We start from the raw sequence: 26,748 nt of genomic DNA on the forward strand, positions 1-26,748 counted from the left end.
TGCATAACTTCGACCTTGATTAAGATTAACAATCTAGAGTATTTAAATTCAAGGCACTTTTAAAGGGTCAACAAATTGTTAACTGTGGGTTAACTTAGGAAAAAGGGAAAATCTTAAGCACTACTTGTTTGCATTTCCCCATAAAAATAACTCTCGGTTAAATCGTATTGTGTTATAAGAAAATAAGAGAGGCCTTTAGGCAATGCTTGACTCTGACCCTGATTGTAGCCTAATTTGACAAGGGTATTAATAGTAAATCTTGAGACTTACATTGCGAAGGAAGTTCTTATTAAATTTTTCCAATTTGTATTTAAATGGTCTATTTATCCTCTGATTTAATTATAGCTGAAATAAACAATGAAATCTTTAATACAAAATTGATTTGCATAATGATCAAATATCAAAACCGTGAAAAATCACAAGTAAGTACTGATCCTCGCCCATCCCTAGGCAGCATAATTGTGGCACGACAACAACACCCAAAGATGACAATAAGCAAAATATGGCAAAAAGGCAATGGGATCGACAACGGCAAAAGGAAATGCATGCAGCAACAAAAGATACTTAATCTTAAAGGTAAACCCGATGAATGATGAACGAATGTGTTGCAACGTAACCGAAACCGAATCCCAAAAACCCGAAACGCTCAAGATCTGCAACGAAACGATCGAGGCTCGAGCTCGAGCTCAAACTCAAACTCGAGCTCTCGAACGCAAGCCCAAGTCATTAAAAATCTACAATACACAAACTGCATACGAATCACTTGAAGGGTCCCAGCACACGCACACACAAATAGACTGACAGACGGGACGGACGGGCAGACAGTGGAACAAGGGGGATGGAGGGACTAGAGGAACTGTGGTACAAAGAAATATCAGAAGCGAAGATCGTGAGAAAATGGTTTGGAACGTGGTTCTCACACGATCGACACACCTGCCCTTTTTTTATATGTAAGCGTTTGTCTGTGTGTCCGTGTGTGCGAGTGTGTGTGTCCCTGTTGTACGTATTTCTGTATTCAAGATACAAGACCACTTACGGGCAAGATCACGAGGAGGAGGCGAGTTGCTGACGCTGCTGTTGCTGCCGCCGTTGCTGCTGCTGCTGCAGCGACTTGAAAGAGAAAAGCAGCGTGCGGTAAGTGTGCGGCAAAGTCGACGTCGTCGCATTGGCCAACATTGTAATGACTGTGGACACACGATCGTTAAGACCACAACGTAAGCCCAAAATACAAAAAAGCGAAGGGGTAGGGGTAGGGGCAGTGGCAGAGGCATGGGCAGAGGCATCATAAGAGGCGGCCTGTGGCGCGGCGCATGCGCGAAGCCAACTCGCAACTCGCGCAGCTCGTCGTCGCAGTCGCAGTCGCAGCGTTTTGTCGAACGAACTCAATTTAGTTTGTTTATGGTCAGAGCGAGAGCGAGCGAGAGATAATGTGAGTGTGTGTTAGTGTGTGTGTGCGCCACACTTATATGGTGTGCTATTGACTCTGTAATATCTTTAATATGGGATGTTGTTACACTGCATTGGCACACGCGCACGTTGCCACTGGACAAGCTGCCTGCCCCAGAGCTCTTTGTCTGTGTGGCAGAGATGCTGGCACGAGTTGCCGTGTTGCAGCACACACACAAACACACACACACCTCACTCCACTCTCCACACATTTAACTCCTTCTCGCAACATTCGCCTGCTCATCTCAATGATGCCTGGCCCCATGGCCAGACGCCCGCTCGTTGGCTTGTGTTGTCCGCTTTATACTTATGTATATACATACGTATATATAGTTTTTTATTATTATTATTATTTTTGTTATCGTGCTGCTTTTTTTGGTTTTTATTAAGTGGTGGTCTTGTGCTTACTTTAATACGGCTGCATTAAATTTTGCGGCGTGTGTGTGTTATGACTGCAGTAGGTGGCACTGCCTGGCCCCGGGGTAGCATCAGCAACATCCATAGCAACAACAACAGCAACTGCAGCCACTGCTTAAGTGAATGTGAACGCGAATCTGAAGCCGAGTCGAAGACGAAGTCTGAATGTAAATGAAATGGAATGGAATGGAATTAGTGTGGGGCCAAACACTCAGAGGTCACGTGATGTGCGTACAGTACTGTACTTCATCATCTCTTTTTTTTAACTTTATAGACTTCTTTTTGCCATAAGGCGCTTATGAACCGTTCAAGTTGCTCCAATAAAACCGTTAGCGCTTGGCCCACATAATTTAATAACATTATCATCATTGTCAGCTCTTTTTTGCACTGTCAAGGCTTTGCTATTGTGACACGAGCGATGCTTAATTCGTTTTGGCAAATAATTCAAGATAATTTACGAGAATTAAAGAAAACTGATTTTTATTTCAGTTCAAACTTTGAATATATTTTATTGCTTGAGCTATTGTTATTATCGCATTTAAAATCATCAAATAAAAATTCTGTGCAATTCTAGAAAAGATCAAAACACGATTCTTTAACGATTCTCTTCGCTAATTTTTGTGGTCTTCAATCGCTGTGCTCTTTTTTTTGTTGTTGTTGGCCAATAAAAGTAGCGCTTAAAAATAAATATAAAAGATACACATCAATAAATGTTTACGAGTGTGTGTGTGTATAAAAATAACTTGTGCAGGTCGCTGTGCCAATGTTACGTGACTAATCACATTTGGCGAAGATTAGCAGCAATCAGCATCGGTGGAGAGTCGGGTAGGTAGTCATCATCATAGTTGTCCACACCAGACACAAAAGCGTTCAATTTGAAGTTCCGTAACCAAACCGCACACATGCGAAATCATTCACACACTCACACATACATACATACATACATTCATTAATACATATGACCAATACAGATATCACGTATACGACTCACATACCGCGATTACCAATACCGATACATGACGAAGTTTTAAGTGCCTGGCCTGGTCGCGGTCGCGGACCTTAATTTGCGATGTCTGGAGGTCTGGCCGTTTGTCTGACAACGGCCCCGGCGCATGTGCCAAACGGTCAAGCGCAGTTAAAGCTGTCAAAGCAGCAACAACAACAACAACAATGCGAGCCATTGACAGGCGAGTCGAGCGGTTCTCACACTCAAAAAAAAACTTGTAATAAATGACGTTTCCTAGAATTTAGTTGCTGGCTATGTCTATATATACATATATCGTATATTGCCTTTGTTGATTTTTTTTTATATTTTTTTATTATTTAATTGCCGCAGCAGCGCCGGCGCAAAGGCCCCGCACAGTAGAATCGGCAAATGGAGAACAACAACAGAGAACGAACCGTCATTTAATGAGGCCAACTGGAGAGAGACCCCGCGAGTGTGGGAAAATATTTAGCGACTTCCGGCTGAGGTTTTCGATTAGGATTTCTATGGAGCTCATTATTATGATTATATTGTCGCCTCCGGAAGGGCTTCATTGATGATTGTGCTTATCTCTTCGCACGCTGTGGACACGATGACGCAGACGATGGCGTCTGATGAAATTCAATCTGTGTCTGAAATTTGAGCTGACCAAAAAAATAAAAAGAAATTTTTGCTTTGGGTTTGGTTTTTTTTTTCTTTTATTTATATTATTTTTAAGAGCTTTCGCTGTGTACATGAAATTAGCCGCACTCCTTAGCCAAAATTTACGGCTCTAACGAAGTGGGCTCCGATCTTTTGCTTAGCCGTATTATTGACTCTGGCAAAGACATCAGCACAGTTGAGTTTGCGCGCGGCTTCCAATCCAGCGCATACCTTGGGACAGCTGTCCTGGGTATTTGAGTAAGTTGTCAACACCTTGGGGCATCAAGGCTGTCGCCTGTCGCTGCATTCACCAGGGACGCCACATGGAACCTGAGCTGCTGCTTGCCTCACTGAGCGCTGGACTGCAACTGCCGCTGGCACTGCCGCATTCCGAGGGAGGTGGTGTCACCAAGGCTGGACTGGGACTGCCGCTGCTGCCACTGCCAAGCTCATCGGATGTCTGCATGGGCACAGCGACACCAATGGGCAGAGTGGGCACCACCACTTGCAAGTAGTTGAGACGATGACCCAAGTGGCTCATGAGTTGGGTGCCAAGATCCACGCTGACGCCAGGAACTGCGGCCAAAGTTTTAGACACTTCATTGGCCGCATGCACGTAGCCGGCACGAAAACTCTCCGCAATGCTCAGCTTGGAGTCGGCACTGTTGTTGGCGCTGCTGCCGAGACGGAGTTGCTTTTGGGCGCGCAGCTTCTTCATGTGTTCCACGGTCAGCTCGAGTATGTCGGCCTTCTCCAGGCGTGTGATGTGCTCGCCCTCCTGGGTCAGGCACTCGACCATGATGTCTTTCAGCTCGTCGAGGCACTTGTTGATGCGGGCGCGACGCTTGCGCTCCAGCATGGGCTTCATTACCTTGCGGTATTGGTAAGTCTTGGACATTTCCATTTCCAGCACCATAATTTTTGATTTAATTTGTTGATGAAACTTGACGATATCACGCGTAATCCACAATTAATTTACAGTCTTAGCACTTTTCTTCTTCTGTTGGCTCTGCGATGTTCACGCTGCAAAGTTGTAGCTTTGAATGATTCAGCTCGCTGTTCTCGTCGTGCTTTATATAGGCTCGGCCTCAACTGCGCTGCGACTGCGAGTGCGCGTGCGAGCGAGATGCGCATTTTGCCTCGTGCGCGAACTAAGTTTTATTTATCCTTCTCGCTCTGGTCCCCACAGCTGCTGTTGTTGCTGCCTGGCTTCTGTTTACGTATGCGCTATGTGTGCGCTCTCACTCTCTCGCTCTCACTCACGCTCACGCTCTTACTCTCCCTCCAGTCGCACTCGAACTCGCAGTGCTGTTTGTGTGTGAGGGCAATAAAATGACTTGAGCTGCGGCTGCGCCTCTATCTCGTTGTGTGTATGTATGTATGTATCACGCGCGGGTCTCTGTGTATGTGTGTGTGTTTGTGTGCTTGTGCTGTTGTGTGAGTTGTGATTGTTATACCGTGGGAAACTGTTTCGCAGCCGATTTCCACGACGACGGCTGACTGCCTGCCTGGCCTGACTTCTTCTGATTGTGCATGCTTGGGGTCTTTCGGTCTGTCCGTCCACCACCGTCTGCACGTCCGACGGCCCGCCTTTAAGAGCTCTGTGCTGTGGCTGTAGCTATAGCTGTAGCTGTGGCGATGGTTGAGCGGCAGCCAAGCGAGCACATGCCTTCCATCCATAACAAGATGTTTGCATTTCAATTCATTTGTATGTGGCCGGGTATTTGGACTCGGGCAGAGCGAGCGCGCTCTGCTTCGACTTGGTCCGCGTCTTGCTTGTCTTGGCTTCAGTTTGCCATGTGCCTTCGCCTTCGCCTTCACCCTTGCAGTAGCTTATGGCACGCTGATAATTGTGGAATCGTCATCGCGCAGCATTTTTTTAGTTTTTGACTTTGCTCTTTATCTTTTTTCTCTCCCTCTCTGTCTCTTGCTCTGTCTGACGGTGACGCTGACGCTGAAGTTGTCGTTGTTTTGCTTTTGTTTTTGTTGTATGTATTTTTTTTAACGCTTTATGGATCATTGATTGGGATCGTGGGCTTCGTGGGCCAAGCATTACGCTTTTCGTTTACATGATTATTCTTGATTGCCCATTGCGACCACTCGGCTTTGGGATCTGTCGGTGGTTTTTATTTTCTGTCTGTGTGTTGTTATTTTGTTTCTCGATTCGGGTATATGAATGCAAGTGTGTGTGTCATATGTTTGTGTGCATATGTTTAGAGGTGTACATGTGTGTGTGTGTGTATGGATTGACTACTACTTCTACCACTTGTAGACAATTACCGACTTGACTGGGCAAAAGGCAAAGTATTTTTATGCGACGTGTGCGCGAAAGTCAGTTGCTGAGCTGACGTTGTTGCTGTTGTTGCTTTTGCTTTTATTGTTGTTAGCACACGCTATAAATGTTGTTGTTATGACTCCGTTGGCTCGTGTAGCGTTTGCAGCTTTTGTCACGTCACAAATGATTTGGATTTTTAGCACATATTTATATTTAGCATGGTTTCAATCTGTGATTCATCTATGTATCTATGTATGTATGTATATGCCATCCCCATAAGTGTCTCAATTTCCACTATTTATAGCAATCTTTGACACACTCAGCTCGAATTTCACAACACTTAATTAGAAGTGGCGAACCGACGAAATCACATTGAATATGACAACACGAGTGGCAACGCATCATCAGCAAAGCAGCAAAGTAGCAACAAAAAAAAAACAACAATAAACGGGGCACAAGACAAATTAAGTTGGCGTTTTGTACGCATTTCAAATGAGCTACAGTTAACAAACGTTAACAACCTCATCTTCATTTTTCTGTAGTTTTTTTTCCCCACTGCTTCGTCTGTCTTTGTTTGCGGCTGTCGCTGCTGACGCCTTTTGCTTGCTGCCGCTCTTACTGCTGCTGTTAATGTTGTTGGTCCGTTAAATGAGGCGCGCGCGAGGCTGTCAAAAAGCTGCCTGCTCCGGAAATGGCTAATTGGATTGAAAGTGACTGGAAGAGCGGAGAGTGAAAAGTGTCTGATTTGCTGTCGGTGGTGTTGTAAAACATGAATGCGGCTTCAAAATAGGGGTCGCTCAGCTCACGGCTCATGGTATCAATTTCATGAGGGTTGCCCAACGAAATTCATATTAGATTTGGCATGTGTAAATTGATAATGTTATACTCGTTAAATTAAGGGCATACTCAAGATCAGACGTTATTATTATGTCTGAAGTTATTATGCAGAGGGTTCTGTTATGTCAATCAAAAGCATTTCTTCAAATCAGAGTCTTTTTTTTAGCTAATCTTATCTGGGAAAAGTCAAAAAACGTAGTTAACAAAATATATTTAATATCTGAAATCAACATTTAAAAGAATTTATATATATGTATATTATAAATACATACAAATTTATAATCCTTTAATTAGAGTAATAAAATTTTGTGTTTTACTATTTAAAATTATTGTGAAATTAACAAAAAATTCTTTATAGATTTTAAATAATTTATTTTCAAATAAATTCCCAATCGAGTTATGAAACAAAATTGAAAATTGCTATCGCAAGCAATTTATAAATGTTGATTTATAGCAAACAATGCTCAGGCAGTTCCCTAGAGATCTTCGTATCGTTACTTGACTCAAAAGGGCTAATTGGTTAATGTATGACTCATACGCACTGTGAGCCCATGCAATTTCGCAATATGCGTAGCGCATTCCTTTAAGTTGCCCAAGACCAACTTAAATGCACTCGCACACACACAGAGACACAATCATTCTCGGCTTCGGCACAACGAAGACCTCATTTCACCCATTTTAGTCGATTTTACTTCTCGTTTTATTTTTTTTTCCTCATTTTTGTAAAACAATTTTTGTTTTTTTATCGATGGCATACGCACGCGCGAATTTTAGTACCCCCGCTGCGCCGGCGACCAACATTGGACCAGCAACAACAACAATAACAACAAGAGCAACAGCAACAGCACGAGAGCGTGCACAAGCAGAGGCCCAAGCCCAGAGCAGCAACAACGAACGGCAAACAGCAAAAGCAACAGCAACAACTATAGCGTGTTGTTGAATTAATTTATATCCAACAGTGCGCTTTCAACTTTATTGCGCCGCGAAAAGCAGCCACAGCAGAGCCACAGCCAGAGCCAGAGCCACAGCCAAGAGCAAGAGTCGGCTGTGTGCGCCTGCCCCCCTGGAGGCCCCCCGTCAGAGCAACCCACACAGAGACAGCGGCAACCCATCCATACCGACAAAAGGCACAACGGAGCATGGGGAACGAGAGCGGGAGGGGGAGCGGGAGCAAGAGCACTGGCACACACAGATAGTCGACAAGGCACACACACATGCGCAGTGCCAGACCGTGGGAAACAAACTCGTGCCAGTCGTTTCATTGCTGTCAAATAATATCTTGATGGGGATCAACTTGAAAAGATTGGTTGGGGCTGGCTCGTTGCCGCTGCTGTTGCCCCCATCTAGTTGTTGTTGTTGTTGTTGTTGTTGTTGCTGTTGCTGTTGCTTTTGCTGTTTGGCGAGTCGTTGCTGGCCGCTGTTTAGGATGCGGTCGACGCTTTTGTTTTTTATTTCTTTTTTTTTTTCTTACTTTTTGTTGGTCTCTTTTTAGTCTTTTTAATACTTTACACATTTGTTCGTCATACCCCAACCGTTGAGTGTCTGAGAGAGTGTGCATGGATATATATGTACATACATATATACATACGTAGTTATAGCCATGGTCGTAGCTTGGCTTCATAAACCAGTTTGCCATCCGCCAAAGCGAGGCTGCGTCTGCGTCTTTGGCTGCTGGATGCCAGCACATACTACTCGCTAAGATCACATAAAAGACCCGGCACGCCCCACACCACACCACACCACACCGCCCCAACCCGAACCGAACTGAACTGAACCGAGCTTTTCGGTCAGCTCAACTCGTGAATGGTGTGGCTCGCTTTTATGATGCACTGTTTGTGTTGTGCACACCACATGCGAGCACTTGGCACGTTGCCCATTATCTTCTTCGAGTCTGTGTCTGCTGGAGGCTAAAGTTTCTCAAGTACACATATCATATTACCGCCAGGGCTCTGAGACAAGGCGCAAAAGGCTTACGGCACAGCTCCGACTGCACCCCCAGCTGAAGTGTAAGCTGTCAATGCCCCCCCAACATCAACTCAACTAAATAAATGACACATGCAGGCGCTTCAGTTTCTCCACATTTTGATAAACAATCTCAGGCTGCTTTCAGTTGTCTTCGGGGGAGACCATTTCACACACTACACAAGCACTCTCCAACTCCATCTTCAACTAAAACTCGAACGACGATAACATAAACAGTGTGAAGGCAAAGTGAAGGCAACCCCCTGGCTAGGATCTGACAGCTATTAAAAAGTATCTTTAAGTACGCATCTATTGCAGCGTTAATCCCACAACTCTCAACTCTCGGCGAGCGCGCACTTCACTCACACGTCTCAGTCCCAAGGCATGCACTCAACTTATTGATACAAAGTAGTTCGGCCCTCTGCTTAATTAAAATATCTACAAGATATCAGGGCAAAAACGAATAAGGGTGCATTTCAAATGAGGAGTGAAATGAAATCGAAGACAAGTGGCAGCCACATTTTTATTGTTGCAGGGGTCGCACATTCAGGGATCGAGTTCGAGTTCGAGTTCGAGTTCGAGTTCCACCACACAACACAAAAGCCGTGTGGGAAAGTTGGAAATCAAAACAGCATAACAAGTGATTCGAAATGCTCATACAACTTCTACAAATCCATATAACAGGACCCCAAGCAGCAACCAACAGCAAACAACCACAACCAGGACGAATGACTACCAATGCGTGGGAATGCAGTTGGATTTCTGTATTTTTTTTTGGGTATTGGCTTTATGTTGATTGTCCATTAGGACTACAATTTGCACTCCTTTTAACCGTGTGATCCCATCCACAAATATTGTGTGTCCTGTCTTCCTTCGACTCGTGAGAAATTTTACGAAGGAACACCTGCCTTTTGTTTTTTTTTTTTGGTTTTTTTTCTTTATCTGCTTCCCCACTTGAATATATATTTCCTTAAAATTTCGAGGCACCGAAAAATTGTTTCCCACACTTCGTATATAGCTTGAACAGTTGCACTTTTTGTATGGATCGGGGGTTCGTATTATACGTTTCCTCGCTCCTACACACACACACACACACACAGAGACATAAAGAGAGGAGAACAGGCTCTGGTTGGGCTACCTGCTGCCCTTACAAGAGCCTCATATTTCAGGTTCTCGCTCACCAGCTAACTATCTTATCTCCCTCTCTCGTGTTTTCTCTCTTTCTCTCTCGTTTCTGCAGCCTTTTTCAATGAGGGTGAGGTGCGTACCACGTACGCGTGTCTGTCGGAGGGTCTTTTTCAATGTTTCCTTAACTGTGTTGTGTCTCTCTCCCTTCTTTCGTCTCTTTTGTGTGTGTGTGCGGCCACAGGAAATGCATTTTGTGAGCTGAGCTGCGCTGCTTCTGCTGCTGCTGAACGGAGCGTTGTGGCAGCTATAAAAGCGAGCCGGGTTTCGGTTGGGAAATCATTCTGACATCGTCAGCGTTCCAAGCAACACACACAACATTCACACACGCTTTTCCATTTCAAACACACACAAAAATGTGCCAACAAGTCGCCATCAGCAACACCAACACCAACAACAAAATGAAGAACAACTACAGCATCAAGCAAGTCTTGAAGACTCTCTTCAAGAAGCAGCAGAAACAACAACAACTGAAACGCCAGAACTCATTGGAATCCCTTGAGTCTGTTGACAATCTGCGCAATGCCGAAGTCGAAGAGGTTTACTATGCCGAAATCGATGAGAACGCCGCCAACGAGAAACTCGCTCAGCTGACTCAAGAGCAAGAGATGGAAACCGATGAAGACATCTATGTGCCGGTACGATTTGCACGCACCGAAGCCGGCACATTCTTCTGGACCACCAATCTGCAGCCCGTTGCCAGCGTTGATGCCGATCTGCTGCAGCCCGCCTACTGCTACTCCAGCCAACAGCATCCGTTCATGCAGTATCAGGATCGTTGGGCTCAGGCTTAAGACACTATCCTAGCAAACGAAATCCTCAATCTACAACAAGCTTTAAACGCATGCAACATTGTGATAGCAGCAGCAGCACCGGCAGCGGCAGTACTTAATTGTAACTCAAAACTCATCTCAGCGATCCAGCGCTTCCATTAGTTCTTAAGATATTGTGATAGAAAAATGACAGCTTTAAACAAAACAAAAAACTATACAAAATACAAAAAAAAGATATAAAACTCAAATTACATTTTGTCTTCTAATTGGTTGTTCTGGGGGAATTTTTCAGTTTTTTGTGATCTCAGCAGATCCTTCAAGAAAACAAATCTGATGCACACTTGTTGTTATGACGTCTAGCATTCCAATTCATTGAGTAGCTGGCACAACTTGTTTACGATATGAATGCTGTTTATGTTCGTTTTTTTTTTGGTTTTTTCATAAAAAAACAAACTGTCTACGTGACAGATAAGAATGGTGTGTCTATAAGTATTTTGGGATGCTACGAGATGTTTCTTGATAAATGTTGTTCTGTTGTTCTTTTAGAAAATTTACTTGTACTACATATGACGTCAATGGTTTTTTAGGCATAATAATGATAGTGTCGTTGTGTATCTGAAATAGTAATTGGTACTCTCAGCAATTAAGAACTAATGATGTTTGTGTGCAGAAATTTTAATTTTCATGTTACAGTCATCTAATTGATATTGAATTTCTACTTAAAAAGTAAGTTTAAAGGTAAACAGAAACTTTTCTTAGGAAATTCTTACTGATACATCATACTGATGATTCATTTTAAATTTGATTTTATGAACAATTGAAATTTTTACTCTATATAGAATACTACTATTTGAAAAAGCAATGGAAATAACCATTAACTCTACTTTAATAATAATTAATAATTAATTATAATAATTCTATTGTCTTATACCATTTAGATGATAAGCTCATCTCTTCAAAACTGAATTGGCAACTTTTCCTGAAATTCTTCTTCATAACGCGACCTTGCCTGGCACTTTTCGCATTCGTCATGCTGTGATAATGGTATAGCTGACATTCCTTGGCACCAGTACAGTTGGAAGACAGCCAACATTTCTAGTTTCCCACTCCAACTGGCCAGTTGTGAGCTGACCAGTTGCCTTGGCTAAGGCCACAGCCACCTGTGTGTGCCCAAATATGGTGATGGTGTGCATAACTTCACGGCAATTTCTTGAACGGGCTTGTCGCCGCGCCGCGTGTCGTACAACTTATTTATGTGCTTTTCCAGCAAGAAGAAAACGAACCGAAGCGAAGGAGTTGATGGGGGAGTAAATATAGGAAAAAACCCATATCAAAAATGACAATTAAAATGCAACATGTAGACGTCAACACCTTCCAGTCACGGGCCAGTCACAGTCACTGTCCAAGTCCCAGTCACAACTCATACAAGCAAAGCGTCACATGCCAAGGCGTTTCGAGGCGGACGTTGAAATTGGGCATAAAAACAGTACCGCAAAAGATAATCGCTCCGATGTTCCCAACCCATATCATTATGCCTTTCTCTCGCTCACTCCCTTATTGACTCTCGTTGCTTATTTATCAATCACAAACGCATTTCTCCTACACTAAAAATGCAAATTGATGTCACAAGAGAACGAATAAAGCAAAAGAGATTGCTGTTCTTGGAATGACGCTGGCTTAATACCCTAAAAAAAGGAATGAAAGAAAAATATGTGTATATATATATTTATATTTTAAACAATTTGTAGATAGATTAAAATGTATATTTTTAGAAGAGTATATTCATACAAATTAATTTTAAATATAAATAATTTGACTTTATCTTATCTTATCTCTTTAGCAATTTAAGCGGCATCACTTATGCATGATTAGTAAAATATTTAGTCTGTCATTTAAAACTGTGTAAATAAATATATCGAATTTCATTTCCTACATAAGTCCTTAGAAAATCATCAGATTCTTTGGCAGTGCATTAAAGAGCTGAATAAAATTCTGGTAGCGCCGTGACGTAAATTAAGTAGCAATATAAGTTTCTGTTAAATTGGCTCCGACAGCGCATAATTAATTTCGTATGCGTAGCGGCAAAGAATTGGAAGAAAGAACCATCTTGGAATGCCGTTGTTGTTGATGTTATGTTGATAATGCTTATGATGATTGCCACTGCTGCGGCCAATGCTACCGATAGACATCTTCTTCTTTCAAACCCGAACCCGAACCCGAGCCGGGCCCCGTACCCGAACCCAATCCCTCAGCTCATTTGCATTTACAAGCAAGTGCGAGTACAACACTTGCATAGGGCCATCGCCGCAATGTCTCTGATATGGCCACAGAGATACTGGCTGGGGTGGGGAGGGCTAAGAGTTGGAGTTTAACGTTCGCCACTGTGCCCAATTCTTGGACATGAGCTAACCACAACGACGACGGCCTTCGCGTGCGTGACCGGCATGCGCTTAGCGGTCATTGATTGGCCAACAGCAACAGCAACAGTGGGAACAGCAACAACAGCAACAACAACAACAACAATGTTTGTTGTACAGTTCTTTGACCATGTCTATGCTCGACCAGCCGTGTGTTGTTTAGCTGAGGGCGCCGCGAGCAACAAGTGTGTGAACACATTAAACGGTGATTAGGCCCGACTCTGGGGCTTCTCCTATTGTTTATGTTGTTGTCGTTTCAGCGCGTATGTCTGAGAGTGTGTGTTTGGCTTTTGTAACCTAAAATTAGCCCCTAGAGTTATAGCAGCAGAGGTAATATCATTAGCCACATAAGGGACAATGTGGGCGGTCAAATTGTACAAGTATTTACCGAAATTGCTCTTAGATCTTAGCGAAAACACAGTCATTTATCACAACAAAATGAGTTAGATGATGATTATTACAGCACCAAGGGCCGTAAGCTAAATTGAGATCAAATAATCTTTGGGTTATCTAGTCGCAATTAAAGTTAAATAAGCTTATTAAAGGGCATTTACAGTAAACATTTCTTTAAAATTTAAATTTAATAACGCTGGCAGTTAAGAATTAATTAATGAATTAACAAAAGATTTAATACATAAAACCGATGATTCAAAAACTCGACTCGTTGAAAATGAATCACACCGTGAAGTTAAACTCGATGTCAACTAAAGTTGTTGACAACTTCAAAATGAGAAAATTTTGTAGCATACTTTTCAGCATCGCTTATGATGCTTATCAATATTATGGGGGCTCGTTCTTCACTTGTTGATTGTTTGTATACAATTCTAGACTCTTATCGATTCATCTTTAATTAACTAAAAGTGGTTCAAACTTCGAGAAAAAACAAGTCATTAGTTCTGTTGTAAATATGCATATCTTTTTCGATATAAAATGTTTTTGTTTACATAAATGAGAAGAAGTAAACAAATGACGATCGCACTTTTTTTTGGCACTAGTGACATTAATTAGTTGTTTATAGCGAATACTTCCCCGGAGCTATCTCTAGCATGTTACCAAAATACTGTTCCGATGAGATAAACAAGATAACAACCTGCCATCACAACAATAATGATTGTTGACTCTTGATTGGTGATGCCCGATGTCTGCTGTCTAATGGCTGCTTGCTTGCTGTTGGCATGATGCCGACAAGCAGCGTCAATACACGTCAATTAGAGCATAACAAAGTGTTACTCACCACGCTTAGAATTTTAGCCGCAAGTTTCTAGACGAAAATAAACAACATTGGTGTTGCGATTGCGTTATCAAAAAGCACTATGGCTGATAAGAGAGCGTCAATAGCTGCTGAAGTGGCCGCAATATATAAAAATCAATGAAATTGTAGACAGTCAAAGCAATTGTAATCGATAGCTAACAAAAAGCACACGTAGTCCACAAAGTTCACATAAAAAACATTAAATTTCCACGTTTTCCATACGAATTCGAAGAATTTATTTAATATTTACAATGATATCACAAACTCTGCAAGTCTGCTGCTGCCTGGCCCTGCTGTCCGGCATTGTGGCAACCACTGTATCCATCAACGAGACGGATTGTCCCCAAATTTGTCCATCGGTCTACAAGCCAGTTTGTGCCTCCGATGGCTTCAATCTGAAGGAATTCGCCAGTGACTGCAATCTGAAGGCCGCCAACTGTCGCCGCCAGCGTAATGCTCAAACTGGTAAGTTGCCAAAAGTTGGCCAAAGTGATCAATGCAATACTAAATATATTCTATGCCTTTTAGTCTATGCTCAAACTGATATGGCTTGGTGTAGCTCCGAGCAGGTGGAAGATTTGCGTGAGAAATTGGGCAACATTAAGCTGGACGTGGCCGAGTGCCTGAAGCCATGCAGCATGATCTATCAGCCTCTCTGTGTGACAAACGGCAAGTACCGTGGCATCGTGTCCAATGCCTGCGCCCTGGAAACCTTCAACTGCGCCCTGCAGGCCACTGGCGCCCAGCCCGCTGCGCTATTGCGCATCCTGCGAGCCGATACCTGTTAAACCCAGCTTGAGTACTGACCAATAAACAACACGGACAATAGACAATAGTTTTTCATTTGGCAAAATCTATAATGTATATGACAATGTGAAAATAGCATAGAAATTAGACTAACCCAGCGGGAGAGCTGAAAACGAAAGTCTTGCTGTGGGTCAATGCACCTAAGCGGTGTTCTCGACCTTAGAGGGTCATCTAAGAAAAAAAAAACTATGTTAGAATTTCGCCAGGGAACTTTGCTCAAACTTTTCGTATCTACTGCCAAAGTAAATACGCTTTTTCCATTTATAAGATATACAACTTTGAGTAATGTGTTCTACAATAGTTTTTACTTTATTTGTAAATCGATATTGACAAAGTAAATATTATATAAAAGTCAAAGTTCTACCTTCGAAGTCAACAACTCCGTCATTATTTCAAGAACTCTGTGCAACAGTCACCTACATATGTCTGTAGACAGCAAAGTAAATATATTGTATTCAAATAATTTACAACTTCGTGTTAACTGCAGTACAATAGTTTTTCATTTATTTGCAAATCGATATCACATTGACAAAGTAAATATTGCGCAAAAAGGAAATAAATAATTGTGTGAACAAAATATACAACTAATAAGAGAATTGGGAATGCACCATGCTGCTCCCCAACACTCGTGTGAGCTTAGTTAAGTAATTAAGCGTCACACGAGAGAGAGAGAGAGAGGTTCAGTCACGAGCATTTACCAAAATGAGATCTGTTATCCGGCTAAGGCTAAGGGGGCTAAGGCAAAAACACAACACGTTGAGACTCTCGTGGCTAACAAAGTGTGCCAGGCAATTGGCTAAAGCTTTGACAGAGCCAGGCGTGCAGCAGATCATCGTCCACGCGCTCCTGTGTATTAGCCCAAAAGAATGTGCCATTGTCGGTGCTGATGTACTGCAATGGCAATTGCAGATCCCACAGCGTTGGCGTTGGCGTTGGCAGCGACTGCGATGGCAGCAATTGTGTTGTTTGACTGTTGCTGCTGTTGCTGTTGGTGTTGCTGTGATGTCTGTGCTGACAGTTGCGTCCATGCTGGCAGGCATTGCAGCTCTGTGTGCTGGCCTTCTCCACATAGACGCTGCTGATCAGTGTGGGCGTATTGGGCGGCGGTGGTGTCTGTGTCAACTCCTCCTGCACCTGCAGTTGCACTGTCTCGGCAAACTTGTTGATAGACTCTTGGGGCGTTGCTTTGCTCTCGTTGCTCTCGTCGACGATGTGCAGCAACTCAAGTGGCGTCGGCGGCAGCAGCAGCATTTGTGTATTATTGAGATCCACATTGTTGGGATGCGGTTGTGTCGTCGCTTTACTTTTGCCGCCCCCAGTCAATAGTCGGCGCAGTGGCTGCCAAACTTTACGCATGCGTCGTGTTGCCTTTGGCTCCATTGAACCCATTGCTGTTGTGGTTGAAATGTTGTTGCTGCTAGCTGTCAAGTTTTTCGTATCCAGATACATGGCGATAGCTTTCTTGTATGTATAAACGTAGTTTATTTATAAATATTTATTGTTGTAACTGTTGTGGACAGCGAGCGTTGCGTGTGCGCACCTCGCGAGAGTCGTTCGGTTTCTGATGCTGCTGCGGCAAGCGGCGCTCATATTTATATATGAGGCGCTGCCGCAGCGCTGCCAATGGCCAGTCAAGAGTGAAATCGTATTCCGGCTGATCTCACGAGCTCGAACACCGTACGAAATTTGAGTGCACTCTCATGCACACACACACAAACACACACACACATGCACGCACACATTGGTGTAGACTCCTCATCGATGTTGTTGAGGGAGAGGGAGATGAACGCATACGAGTATTTCCCAAATAAATTCCAACAGGAATCCACAAGCTTGTGTGTACTTTTCCCATGCACGTACAATCGACAAGGGCCGCTTGATGAGTTTTGGCTGCAGGTAGATGAAGACGACGCCGGTTGCACAGTGGTGCAAGAGCAGCTATCAAATTGGTTAATACAATTGTACACTACAATAAGATTAAATATTTTTCAATAGTCATGATGCTTATTGCCTTTGTGTTTAGTTTATTCACTCGGATTAAATTCTTTTATTTAAAAACACTATAAAATATACCTGTCTAAACAAACTCTAAAAACGGGTTCTTTAGAATGTGGTCTAAGCTACCACACTTTATTATAACAATCGTCGTATCATCGTAAAAAATCATTTTATGTGCTCAAATGTTTATTGTTCGCTTTAACCGATTATCATAATAAAGCAAACTCTTAAGTGTGGAAGCAAAGCTACTGAAAAGAAGAATATATCAATGAAATCATAACTTTATTATGAATGAGTTGACAAAAGTTGTTGAAAAAATGTGTATTTTTAATATATCAATAAAAATTTTGATCTTTACATACTTGACAAAGGAAGTGCACTTGGTTGGGCTATGGCAAATTGGTTTGACACCACTGTGCCATCGCCTGTTCCGTCATTTATGCACGACTGACTTTGTTTTCACATTCACACGGTACCCGAAGACGGAGCCCAGTAGTTGTTGTTGTTGTTGTTGCTGTTGTTGCTGTTGTTTCTGGTTGCTAGTTGCTGGCTTGTCCAGCTCAAAGCCGGTTGGGCGCAGTGACGTAGCCTTTTCGAGCACATTGTTTGTTCTGGGGGCAGCAGCTGCACCTGTTCCACTGCAGCCCCTTGCAGACTAAGACACTGTGCATTTCCGTCCTGGCGCAGGCGGCGCACCGTTGCGAGTGTGGGAAAGGGCTTATAAGAATTTCACTTGGGTTATTCGGTTTTGGGTTTTCGGGCATTGTTGTTGTTGTTGCTTTATATTTTTGTTTCCTTTCTTGAGATTTTTTTTTTTTGCTGTTCGTTTTTTGGTGTTTTGTTTTGTTGTTGCTGTTGCTGCTGCTGCTGGCCGAGCGAGCAGCTGTTATTGCTACTTGTTCGCCTGTTTGTTGTCATTTATAATCAAGGCTCTGAGCCCTGGCGCTGATAAGTTCATTTTACGTTCGTACGTTTTATGTGTACGTTCCCCGATCCTAGCCGATGGGGATTATGACATGTTGTTCACACGCTCCGCACAAAGGCAGATCTAATGAGGCCGTGACCTGATTCCGCACCAGTCCTTTTGCGTTCGTTCCCACACAACAACGGCTCACAGCACTAAAGCCGGGTCTAGTCTTCGAAACTAGTCAGCCCAGTCATCGGTCCATGGCCATGGACCGAACACAACGACTGCGTTCAAGCCTGAGACAAGAGCCAAGAGACAAGAGATAGAGACAGAGTCACAGTCAGAGCCTGGTCGATTGTTGCCGGCTCGGGCCGGGGGCCAAATGCAACAAACTCGTGCCAATCGCGTGTACACCGCACGCCTGCAGCTTGTGAGCCACCGTCTCCATCGCTTTGGCCGCCATTAATCTTGAACTCTCCACTGCACGTCGTCGTCTACGTTGCTGCTGCTGTTGTTGCTGCTGTTGTTGTTGTTGTTGTTGTTGTTATTGCTGCGCCGCACATTTGCCCCCAATCAGCGCCTAGCTTTGAACTGCACGTTTGCTAAATTGAAAGCGACTTTGACTCCATCTCTGTGACTATGACTGCAACTAAGACGCTCCGTTGCCAACTTCAAATTCAACTTCAACTCCAACTCCAACTTCGACTTCGACTCTTGAACGAGCTGAGCATGCGCCTGCCTTAACGCCTTATTGGTAGACAGCGGGACAGACTAACGTTCAGTTCGGTGTCTTTGCCATTTTATACACTATCTGTTTGTGGTATACGCAATATTAGATGCCACTGAATACAATAGGATTGGGCAATTGCACAACAAATTATTGAAGCTCCATTTGTGGCTACAAAGTTTAAGATTGAAATGAAATGAGTTGAAATTACATATTTATTTTATAGTCATACAAAATATTTACAAAACTTTCTAATGAATTTAGAAAAATTACTTCTCTTGTTTGCTAGTTTTTATGCATCCTTTAAAATTTACAGAACAAGATATATGAATAATAAACTTATAAATTCAGTTATTCAGTTATCTAACAGCTTGGAAGATTCCTAACTCATATAGAGTATGCCTAATTTATTTTTACTTCGTACACTTTTTAAGTCCAAATCCCCTTTGCAGTGTATTTGCATTTCGCTCTGGAGTTTCTGCATAATTTCTGCTTTTTTAGCCACAAGCATCCAGTTGGCTTTTGGCTTTTGGTTCACACGGCAGGCGACCAAAGAGGCAACATGGCCACATGGCATAGCGTGGCAACTGGACAGTCGGGGGCAGGCGAGACGTGCAAGGCAACAAGTTTTGCGCAAAGTTAGCGCAAAGCTTAAAAATATATATGACAAGCAATTAGTGTGCATTGGGGTTACTTGAAAATGGTTGCGGTTAACTGTGAGTATGAGTGTGTGTGTCTATTTTTGCATATACCATGCGATTTGATGCAACTGCGTTACTCATACGACACGTGTGACGACAAAGTTGAAAGTTATGGCAGCTTGAAAGCTGAATCACACCGTCTCAAATGTTGAAGTTCTTCGTGTTGTTCGTTGTTGTTGTCATCATGATGGTTGGACGCTGTTCGATGTCAGCAGAAAAAAAAAGGCCAAGCCAGCAGCTAACCACAAACGACGGGCTAACGGAAGTCATGGGCAAAAGACAAACAAACAAACAAGAGATTCTGCAGCATCATGGGAACTGCTTGTGCCGGCAAAAAAACGTCGCGCCAAGCACAAGTGTCATATTGCTGGGATGGCAATAAATAAAAAAAAAAATGTTATAACGTATAAAAAAGAAACATTTTATGTACATAGTTGTGTGTGTGTGTTTGTCAGCTGTCCAGCTGCCCAGTAGCTGGAGCCGAGATCAGCGTAAAGCTGAAACTAAAAAACCAAAACAAATCTCGAGAACGACAACCGGATGTTGAAGTTTATTGCGATAGGGATAAAGACGACAAGTTTACTATGCAAAAGTTCTGTTTCATTATTTTGGAAATCCCCGATAAAAGCTCAAAAGCTAAGAAAGACTGCTACGCTTTATCGATATGCTTCAACGAAATGGTGGCCACTTAATGTTGTTCTTGTTATTGTTGTTGTTGTTGTCGTAGTTGTCGCAGTCATCATCATCAGCCAAGCATGCGACATAATTGCGCGAGTTAAAGCCCCCCAAACAAGCGGCAGCCACAGCCAGAACAACAAAAACAAAAACACAACAACAACAAGAGCAACGGCAATCAACAGCAACAGCAGCAACAGCAACAACCAGCAGCAGCAACAATAACAACAAGCAGCAAAACATTTCAGCAATCCATCGGATCGCATCACAATCCAGCCATCCGTCCAACGTGTGGGAAACACACGACAAATCTGTTTCCCACGGTCTCGTAAAGTAGGCACAACACAACACAACACACACTCTCAATCGCAGTCGCAGTCACAGTAGGCTCCCATTTGTGCATAAGCATGTGTGTGTGTCTGAGAGCAGCGCACCAAAGAGCCGACGAATAGGAGCAGCCGTTGAAGCAGCAGCGCAACTGTCATCATTGACAATAAGTATGACATGGACGACGGCAACAGAGACGGCGGCGACGTTGGCAGCGAGGCACACTGAGAGCCACGCGCAGACCCGTTCTCATTCCGAATCCAAATCCAAAGCCTCGACTTCGGCTCCCTCTGCAATCAATTTTTGAAGACGAGCTCGCGCCAGAGCGCAGTCAAGGCACGCTCTCTCGCTCACGCTCAGCCAATGGTACGGCAGCAGTGTTGTCGAGTTGCTCGACTACGTAAACTGGCGCAATAAGATAGCAAAGGGAGCACAGTGGGTCAATTGGAATAAAAATTAATATTTAATCCGATTTATATTTGATTTCGTAATTTCGTTATGCATAATATAACAATGCTATCTTTATTTTATACTATTATACCCTTTTTTAGATAAATTTGTTTATTATATATAATCAGACTTTACAAAAGTGTTCAGCTAATTAATTTAGTCTATTTAAATAATGTTGAAAAATTAGTCATTTAATGATTATTGCTTCAAATCTTTATTTTTGCAGAATAAATATCATATTAAAACAATAAAATTGTCTTTTTATCAAATGTTTCTTACAAAGATAAGATCTCTTGGGTAGATTTTGGAAAAGTCAATATTCTAACGAAAGGATATTCAAATGAAGCATTGCATACTTTTAGTCTAATTACCATATTTGATTTACTTACAAAAATTAAAGAACAATAGGAATGACGAAAAGAAAATGAATGTAGAGAATAATGTAATTTTATACTTGTTCAATATATATGAGATTTTAATCATTGGACAATCTTAATACTTAACTGTATTATCACATACTTTATATGCTGACTCCCTCAGAAGTATGCAACAAAAAATCGCTCAAAAAAGGATTCGAAAACATAACCAAAAAAATTTTTGGGAGACCTGAAGATATTGTTAAGTATACGAGTTGCATGATTATCACGATTTAAAAAACACATATAAAAGCAACAAATATTTATTTACTTGGTTTACATTTTTAGTTCTGTACTTCGTGGAAACTAATTAAAGGAAAATAGAATTATTTGGGAAATACATTATCATGTGTTTAGTTAAATTTGTTTATGAAATGGTCCCACTGTGCGTAGTGTTGCCTGGCAACTCGGCAACCCCAACCCCAAAACCTGTGCATGCAACGGACTTCACAGTAGCTCTCTTTGTGCGCTGCTGCCGAATGCCGCTACCGAGAGCCAAGAGCCAAGAGCCGAGACCGAAGCCACGAATGCCACCACAACTCTCAGCGTCAATGAATGCATGAGTGTGCGAGCTCTGTGCGCTTGCGTATGTGTGTGTGTTAGTGAGCGATCATGCGGGAGCTCAGTGGCTCAGTCGGGCGTAGGGAGAGCGTCGTATAAAAGTAACGTTGGGAACTTGTTTGCCACTCATTTCACAAACGTGCCGCCTGTTGAACGCAACGCAAAGCGCGACGCACGCGCATTTGCCTCCCCAAAGAAATTTCAAAATAAAGCAAAACGCAATCGTACAAAATCGACGTGATAATGTGCGCCTAAAAGAACTTGTAACACAATCGAGAGAAATCAACCAAAAAACATTTAACAACAAATCGTATCAAAATCGTAATCGTAAAATTGTGAACGTGTTTGGCATCACAACAACATGGTAATGGAGATGTCCAAGACGTATCAGTACCGCAAGGTGATGAAACCGCTGCTCGAGCGCAAGCGACGGGCACGCATCAACAAATGCCTGGACGATCTCAAGGATCTAATGGTCGAGTGTCTGCAGCAGGAGGGCGAGCATGTCACACGCCTGGAGAAAGCCGACATCCTCGAGCTAACCGTCGATCATATGCGAAAACTCAAGCAACGCGGCGGCCTATCGTTGCAGGCCGTCGGCAACGTTGGCGGCGGTGGCAACGGCAATGGTCCCGCCTCCAGCACCAGCGCCGCCCACGTCGAGTCCTTTCGCTCCGGCTATGTGCATGCAGCCGATCAGATTACACAAGTGCTGTTACAGACGCAACAAACCGATGAGATAGGCCGCAAGATTATGAAGTTTCTATCGACGCGTCTAATAGAGCTACAAACTCAATTGCTGCAACAACAGCAACAACAACAGCAGCAGCATCAGCAACAACAACAACAATCCCTGCCTGCCGTCGGCTATGCATCAGGACGTTTGGCCTTTCCACTGCTGGGCAACTACGGCGCTGCGGCCGCAGCCAGTTACAGCACCTTCCTGGCGGGCAAGGACGAACTAATCGATGTGACATCCGTGGATGGGACAGCGATATCCGAAACGGCGTCGGTCAGCTCGCAAGAGTCGGGCGCCTCGGAGCCCGTCTGGCGGCCTTGGTAATCAACTGTGGCTGCCCTGGCGACATCAACTAATTTCTAGATCTTATCCTTAGTATTCCAAATGGCTATTAACCGTTCGCTGCAGCAATAGCAATAGCAGCGAACAACAACAGCAAAATCCGTTGTCTTCCAAAGCAAATTGAAGCAACAAATCAAAAGGATCTGTTGATCCAATTTGTTTGCACTGTGCATTGTTTTTAAATACTTTTTAAGATTATTTTTGATAATTTTGTAAATTTTTGTATTTTAACTGTGATACTATAACTAAAGTACGTTGCGATTCAAATTATATTGAAATTCGCAAATTTCCTAATTAATTCGCTAAAGTTTCCTAGAGTTTAAAGAGAGAGCCCTAAGTAAATAAATTAAGCTTTAAATAATTTGTAATTGTTAATTTATGTATTAAAACCCGAATAAAAGAACAATTCTCATATCATATATTATTTCTAGTCGTTATTACATTAAACCGTTTTCAGGATTGAACAATAATTGGATAACTACAACTTAAAAAAAGAATGCTTAATTTATACAATTCTGTAAAATCTTTGCATACATTAAAATTGATTCATCGAAAGGGAAAACTTATGAATATGCAATTTTATACGATCAAAATAGAATTGGATGAGGTCAGTTCTGGTTCTCAGCGAGATTATGGAGAATTTTGGCGACTAATGAGAAAACAGTAACCGGAACAAAGAATGATTAATAAAATGAGATTTTAGAAAAGATAATATTCGATTTTTTAAATTTTGGCATCGTTTGACATTTCTAGATTAAACTGGAGAGTTCTTTGTATCTTCAGAAATAAACTTGATGCATTCTTCAAGCATCTCAGATTCAATCAAAGCTTGCTGAATCTTGAAGTTTGATGCTTATCTCTGTATATGAAATATGTGCTGAGTATGCATTCAATAGTTTTTCAAGCATATCTTCAACTTCCACAGTGCTCTCATTTCGAAAGTGATCTATTGCCACACACATGGCAAAATCACACAGACCCACAAACAACAAACATAGAGAAGGCTCACATGTGCTGTTGACTTTTACTTTTATCATTACATGCAACAAGTACAACAACAACTACAACAACAGCAGCATATCAAAGTTTTGCCGTCAGACAAGCAATTAAGAACTTGTAGCTACTGTAAATACTCGTCGATGTAAATGTAGATGTGCAGTAAATACACACTATATAAATACATATGCAACAAGTCCGATGCCCGATTCGTTTATATAATCAATTCTGATTTCAACGCGATGCATCTACTCAGCCTAATTGGAGAAGCTCTGATTATGCGCTGATTGGACTCGAAACTGGTTGACTCGAAAATCAACCCCTAAAACGTGCAGTTGGAAGCTGTTTACTTTCTCTGCGATCTCTACCTGTAAACAGGTAAACAATATTCAACAGTTTAAACAACAAAAAAGGTCTATAGGATCCTCGCAGGTAGACCACAGACAAAAGATCGTTACAAAGTGATCGCCAGCGAATTAGGCTGTCACGGAGATTAACAAAAGATTGCAAGCATATTATTTTTGGGATAGCTGAAAATTGAATGTCATTGAATTGAATAATGAGAACAAAATTGTTGGTTTTTCTTTTAAATTGTATATATATTTTTGTTGTAGTAGTATGAATAAAATTTATCACAATTTTCTTAAAGCTCAGTTGAGTGTTGGGACTTGCTGTTCATTTTTGGTTTTGGCTTGTATCAAAAACGAACAGAAGACGCCTTAAAGCAGGAAGCTGGAACCTGGAAGCTGGTTCCAATCATGGAAGACAATGTTGCGTTGTAGAGTGGAGTGTAGAGTGTGCTTTCTTAGGCTTGCACCCAACGATCCTGGAACTGAGCGACCGCAATTTCGTTGGCAGTGCTGCAGTACAGTGGCTCGATGAGATCGTTGTCGGCTGGCAGATCGGAGGCGGCGGTCCAGAAGAAGGTGCCATGAGCGGTGCGCACAAAGTGAACGGGAACTGTGGGCAATTGCTCGAGCTCGTAGTCCTCGATCTCGCAGGAGGCAGAGAGACGCTCGTTGGCTTCATTCTCATAGGATTCCAGAGAGTCGGCGCAGGATTTGTTGGCGATGGACTCAAGATCAGCGTTGCGGCTGTTCTCAATGGATTCGAGAGACTCCAAAGAGTTGGCCTTGTGTGTGTTCTGCATGTTTTGCTGCTCCTCGACTTGTTGCTGCTTGAAGATCTTTTGCAACAGCTTCTTCACGCTGTACGACTTCTTGTTGGCTTTGATGTTCATGTTGTTGTTGTTGGCGATGATGTTCTTGTTCTGGCACATTTTGAGTTGTGTTGTGGAGTTTTGTGGTGTAGCTGTGATGCTGATGTTTACTGTACGAAGCGTAGTGCTCGAATGATGTCTGATCCTCTGGCTGGTCGCCCTTTTATACTCGCACAGGACCAAAAACGAAACCCAAGCCGACAGCAGGTCGGGACACAGAGCAGAGAGCTGGAGAGAGAGGGAGGGAAGAGACTGCCAGAGGCAGGCAGGCAGGCAGAACGAAACACCAGATACACTGTGAGCGAGTGTGGGAAAGTACAAGGATACGTGCAGTGAACAAAACAAGTAAACGAGAAAATCCTGCACACACACGCACGCACACAAACGAAAAAAACGGCAGGTGTGTTTTGAAAGCGGACAGAAGGGACGGACCTGCTTGCCATTAACCTGCATGCGTTGGAGTGTATCGGCATGTGGTGCTGCACTGCTCGCACCTGCAGTGTGTGCATAGCAATTTTATCCTGAGCAAGGATCGTGAGAAGCGAGACTTTCTACCAGTTCCCACAGTTTTTCGAAGGATCCTTTTTCGAGCCTATTAAAAAAAAAAAAGAATCTTTCTGCTGATCACTTTTGGTTTTTATATGCTCCTCAGTTATTATCGTTGTTGTTGCTGCTGTTGTTGTTATCCTTCTTCGTTGTTGTTGTTGCTGTTGCTGGATGGCAGCTCTTTATGCACTTATCTCATTTGGCTTGGCCATAGAAATCCCTTTTTCGGGTCTTGAACACGTGTGCAGCGTTTGCCCCCGAAAAATCGTGGGAGAATATTTTCAATTTTCAACGCTTCAACGACCCAAACAATTAATGGTCTGACAGTAGAGTCCCAGATCAACTAGTTGAATAGGCAGAGAGGCATTGGGATCATTTAATGCGCTGTAATTTGAAATTTATAAAATCTTGTGTGTAGCTCTGTCTGTCCCAAGGCGTTGCCCGAGTGAGCGAGAAAATAAAAAGAAGGATCATAAAACGTACAAAAAAAAAAGGAAAAGGAGAAAAAAATTACTAAAAACGTGTCAGGCATTTTGAAAGCCGAAGGAGTTGCTTTTAATTTTATTTCGATGGCACACAATTAGCAGGCGACTCGAAATGCTTGCCCCTGCCCCTGCCCCCAAGTGCTCTGCTGACGTCGCTCTGACGACGTCTATCTGTGCCTTATTAAGGGGCACTTTGTATGCTTCCTGGAGGAGCAGAGATACACACACGCACAGCGGTGCGCCAGCGCTGTCCTTTTTTTTGGGATCGGATCGGTCGCAAGTTGGACACGTGATGGCGCGTGAGGCAGTCGGATCCATGGGAACTGCATTTCGTGTACGAGATCCTTTACTTAATGGATTGCCATTGACTGAGCCATAAATAATTGTAGCGTATGTGCGTCCTTACATCAGTTGGTTTTTTTTTTGTGGAGCTACAATTTCTATGCCTGGGAGACAAATTAAGATTCAAGAAGCGTCTATTCTGGTGAGAAGTTGTAGGCTGGCGTTAACAGTTCGTTTCGGAATTGTGTTGTGTCTGTGTAGCCAACAGATTGTGCAGTCTTATTGATGCATCCTCAGATTGTGTGCTTAGCATTAGACTTATTGTTGTTGCTGTTGTGGGTTAGTTAGAGCTGATTGTGTGTGTATGTTTTTTCCCCTT

General features: G+C 42.8%; 6 protein-coding genes across 6 annotated transcripts; 3 read left to right on the forward strand and 3 right to left on the reverse strand.

The window, feature by feature from the left end:
* Positions 1-3,511: 3,511 nt before the first annotated feature.
* LOC132786731 (enhancer of split mbeta protein) lies at positions 3,512-4,545 on the reverse strand. Its single transcript, XM_060793352.1, has one exon. The coding sequence runs from the start codon at positions 4,404-4,406 to the stop codon at positions 3,798-3,800; it is 609 nt and encodes a 202-aa protein (XP_060649335.1). The 5' UTR covers positions 4,407-4,545; the 3' UTR covers positions 3,512-3,797.
* A 5,476-nt stretch (positions 4,546-10,021) lies between these two features.
* Positions 10,022-10,770, forward strand: LOC132785887 (enhancer of split malpha protein). The gene has a single exon (XM_060792189.1). The coding sequence runs from the start codon at positions 10,106-10,108 to the stop codon at positions 10,541-10,543; it is 438 nt and encodes a 145-aa protein (XP_060648172.1). The 5' UTR covers positions 10,022-10,105; the 3' UTR covers positions 10,544-10,770.
* A 3,550-nt stretch (positions 10,771-14,320) lies between these two features.
* Positions 14,321-15,024, forward strand: LOC132786705 (enhancer of split M1 protein). The gene is made up of 2 exons (XM_060793322.1): positions 14,321-14,656; positions 14,720-15,024. The coding sequence occupies exons 1-2, from the start codon at positions 14,443-14,445 to the stop codon at positions 14,977-14,979; spliced, it is 474 nt and encodes a 157-aa protein (XP_060649305.1). The 5' UTR covers positions 14,321-14,442; the 3' UTR covers positions 14,980-15,024.
* A 283-nt stretch (positions 15,025-15,307) lies between these two features.
* On the reverse strand, positions 15,308-16,570 carry LOC132786704 (enhancer of split M2 protein). The gene has a single exon (XM_060793320.1). The coding sequence runs from the start codon at positions 16,445-16,447 to the stop codon at positions 15,770-15,772; it is 678 nt and encodes a 225-aa protein (XP_060649303.1). The 5' UTR covers positions 16,448-16,570; the 3' UTR covers positions 15,308-15,769.
* A 5,215-nt stretch (positions 16,571-21,785) lies between these two features.
* LOC132786955 (enhancer of split m3 protein) lies at positions 21,786-23,135 on the forward strand. Its single transcript, XM_060793742.1, has one exon. It carries the CDS (start codon positions 22,122-22,124, stop codon positions 22,821-22,823), a length of 702 nt encoding a protein of 233 aa, XP_060649725.1. The 5' UTR covers positions 21,786-22,121; the 3' UTR covers positions 22,824-23,135.
* Positions 23,136-24,429: 1,294 nt separating this feature from the next.
* LOC132786387 (enhancer of split m4 protein) lies at positions 24,430-25,180 on the reverse strand. Its single transcript, XM_060792905.1, has one exon. It carries the CDS (start codon positions 25,114-25,116, stop codon positions 24,643-24,645), a length of 474 nt encoding a protein of 157 aa, XP_060648888.1. The 5' UTR covers positions 25,117-25,180; the 3' UTR covers positions 24,430-24,642.
* Between the last annotated feature and the right edge of the window lie 1,568 nt (positions 25,181-26,748).

This window comes from Drosophila nasuta, chromosome 2R, assembly GCF_023558535.2.
Source record: "Drosophila nasuta strain 15112-1781.00 chromosome 2R, ASM2355853v1, whole genome shotgun sequence".
In the NCBI taxonomy this organism is placed as follows: domain Eukaryota; kingdom Metazoa; phylum Arthropoda; class Insecta; order Diptera; family Drosophilidae; genus Drosophila; species Drosophila nasuta.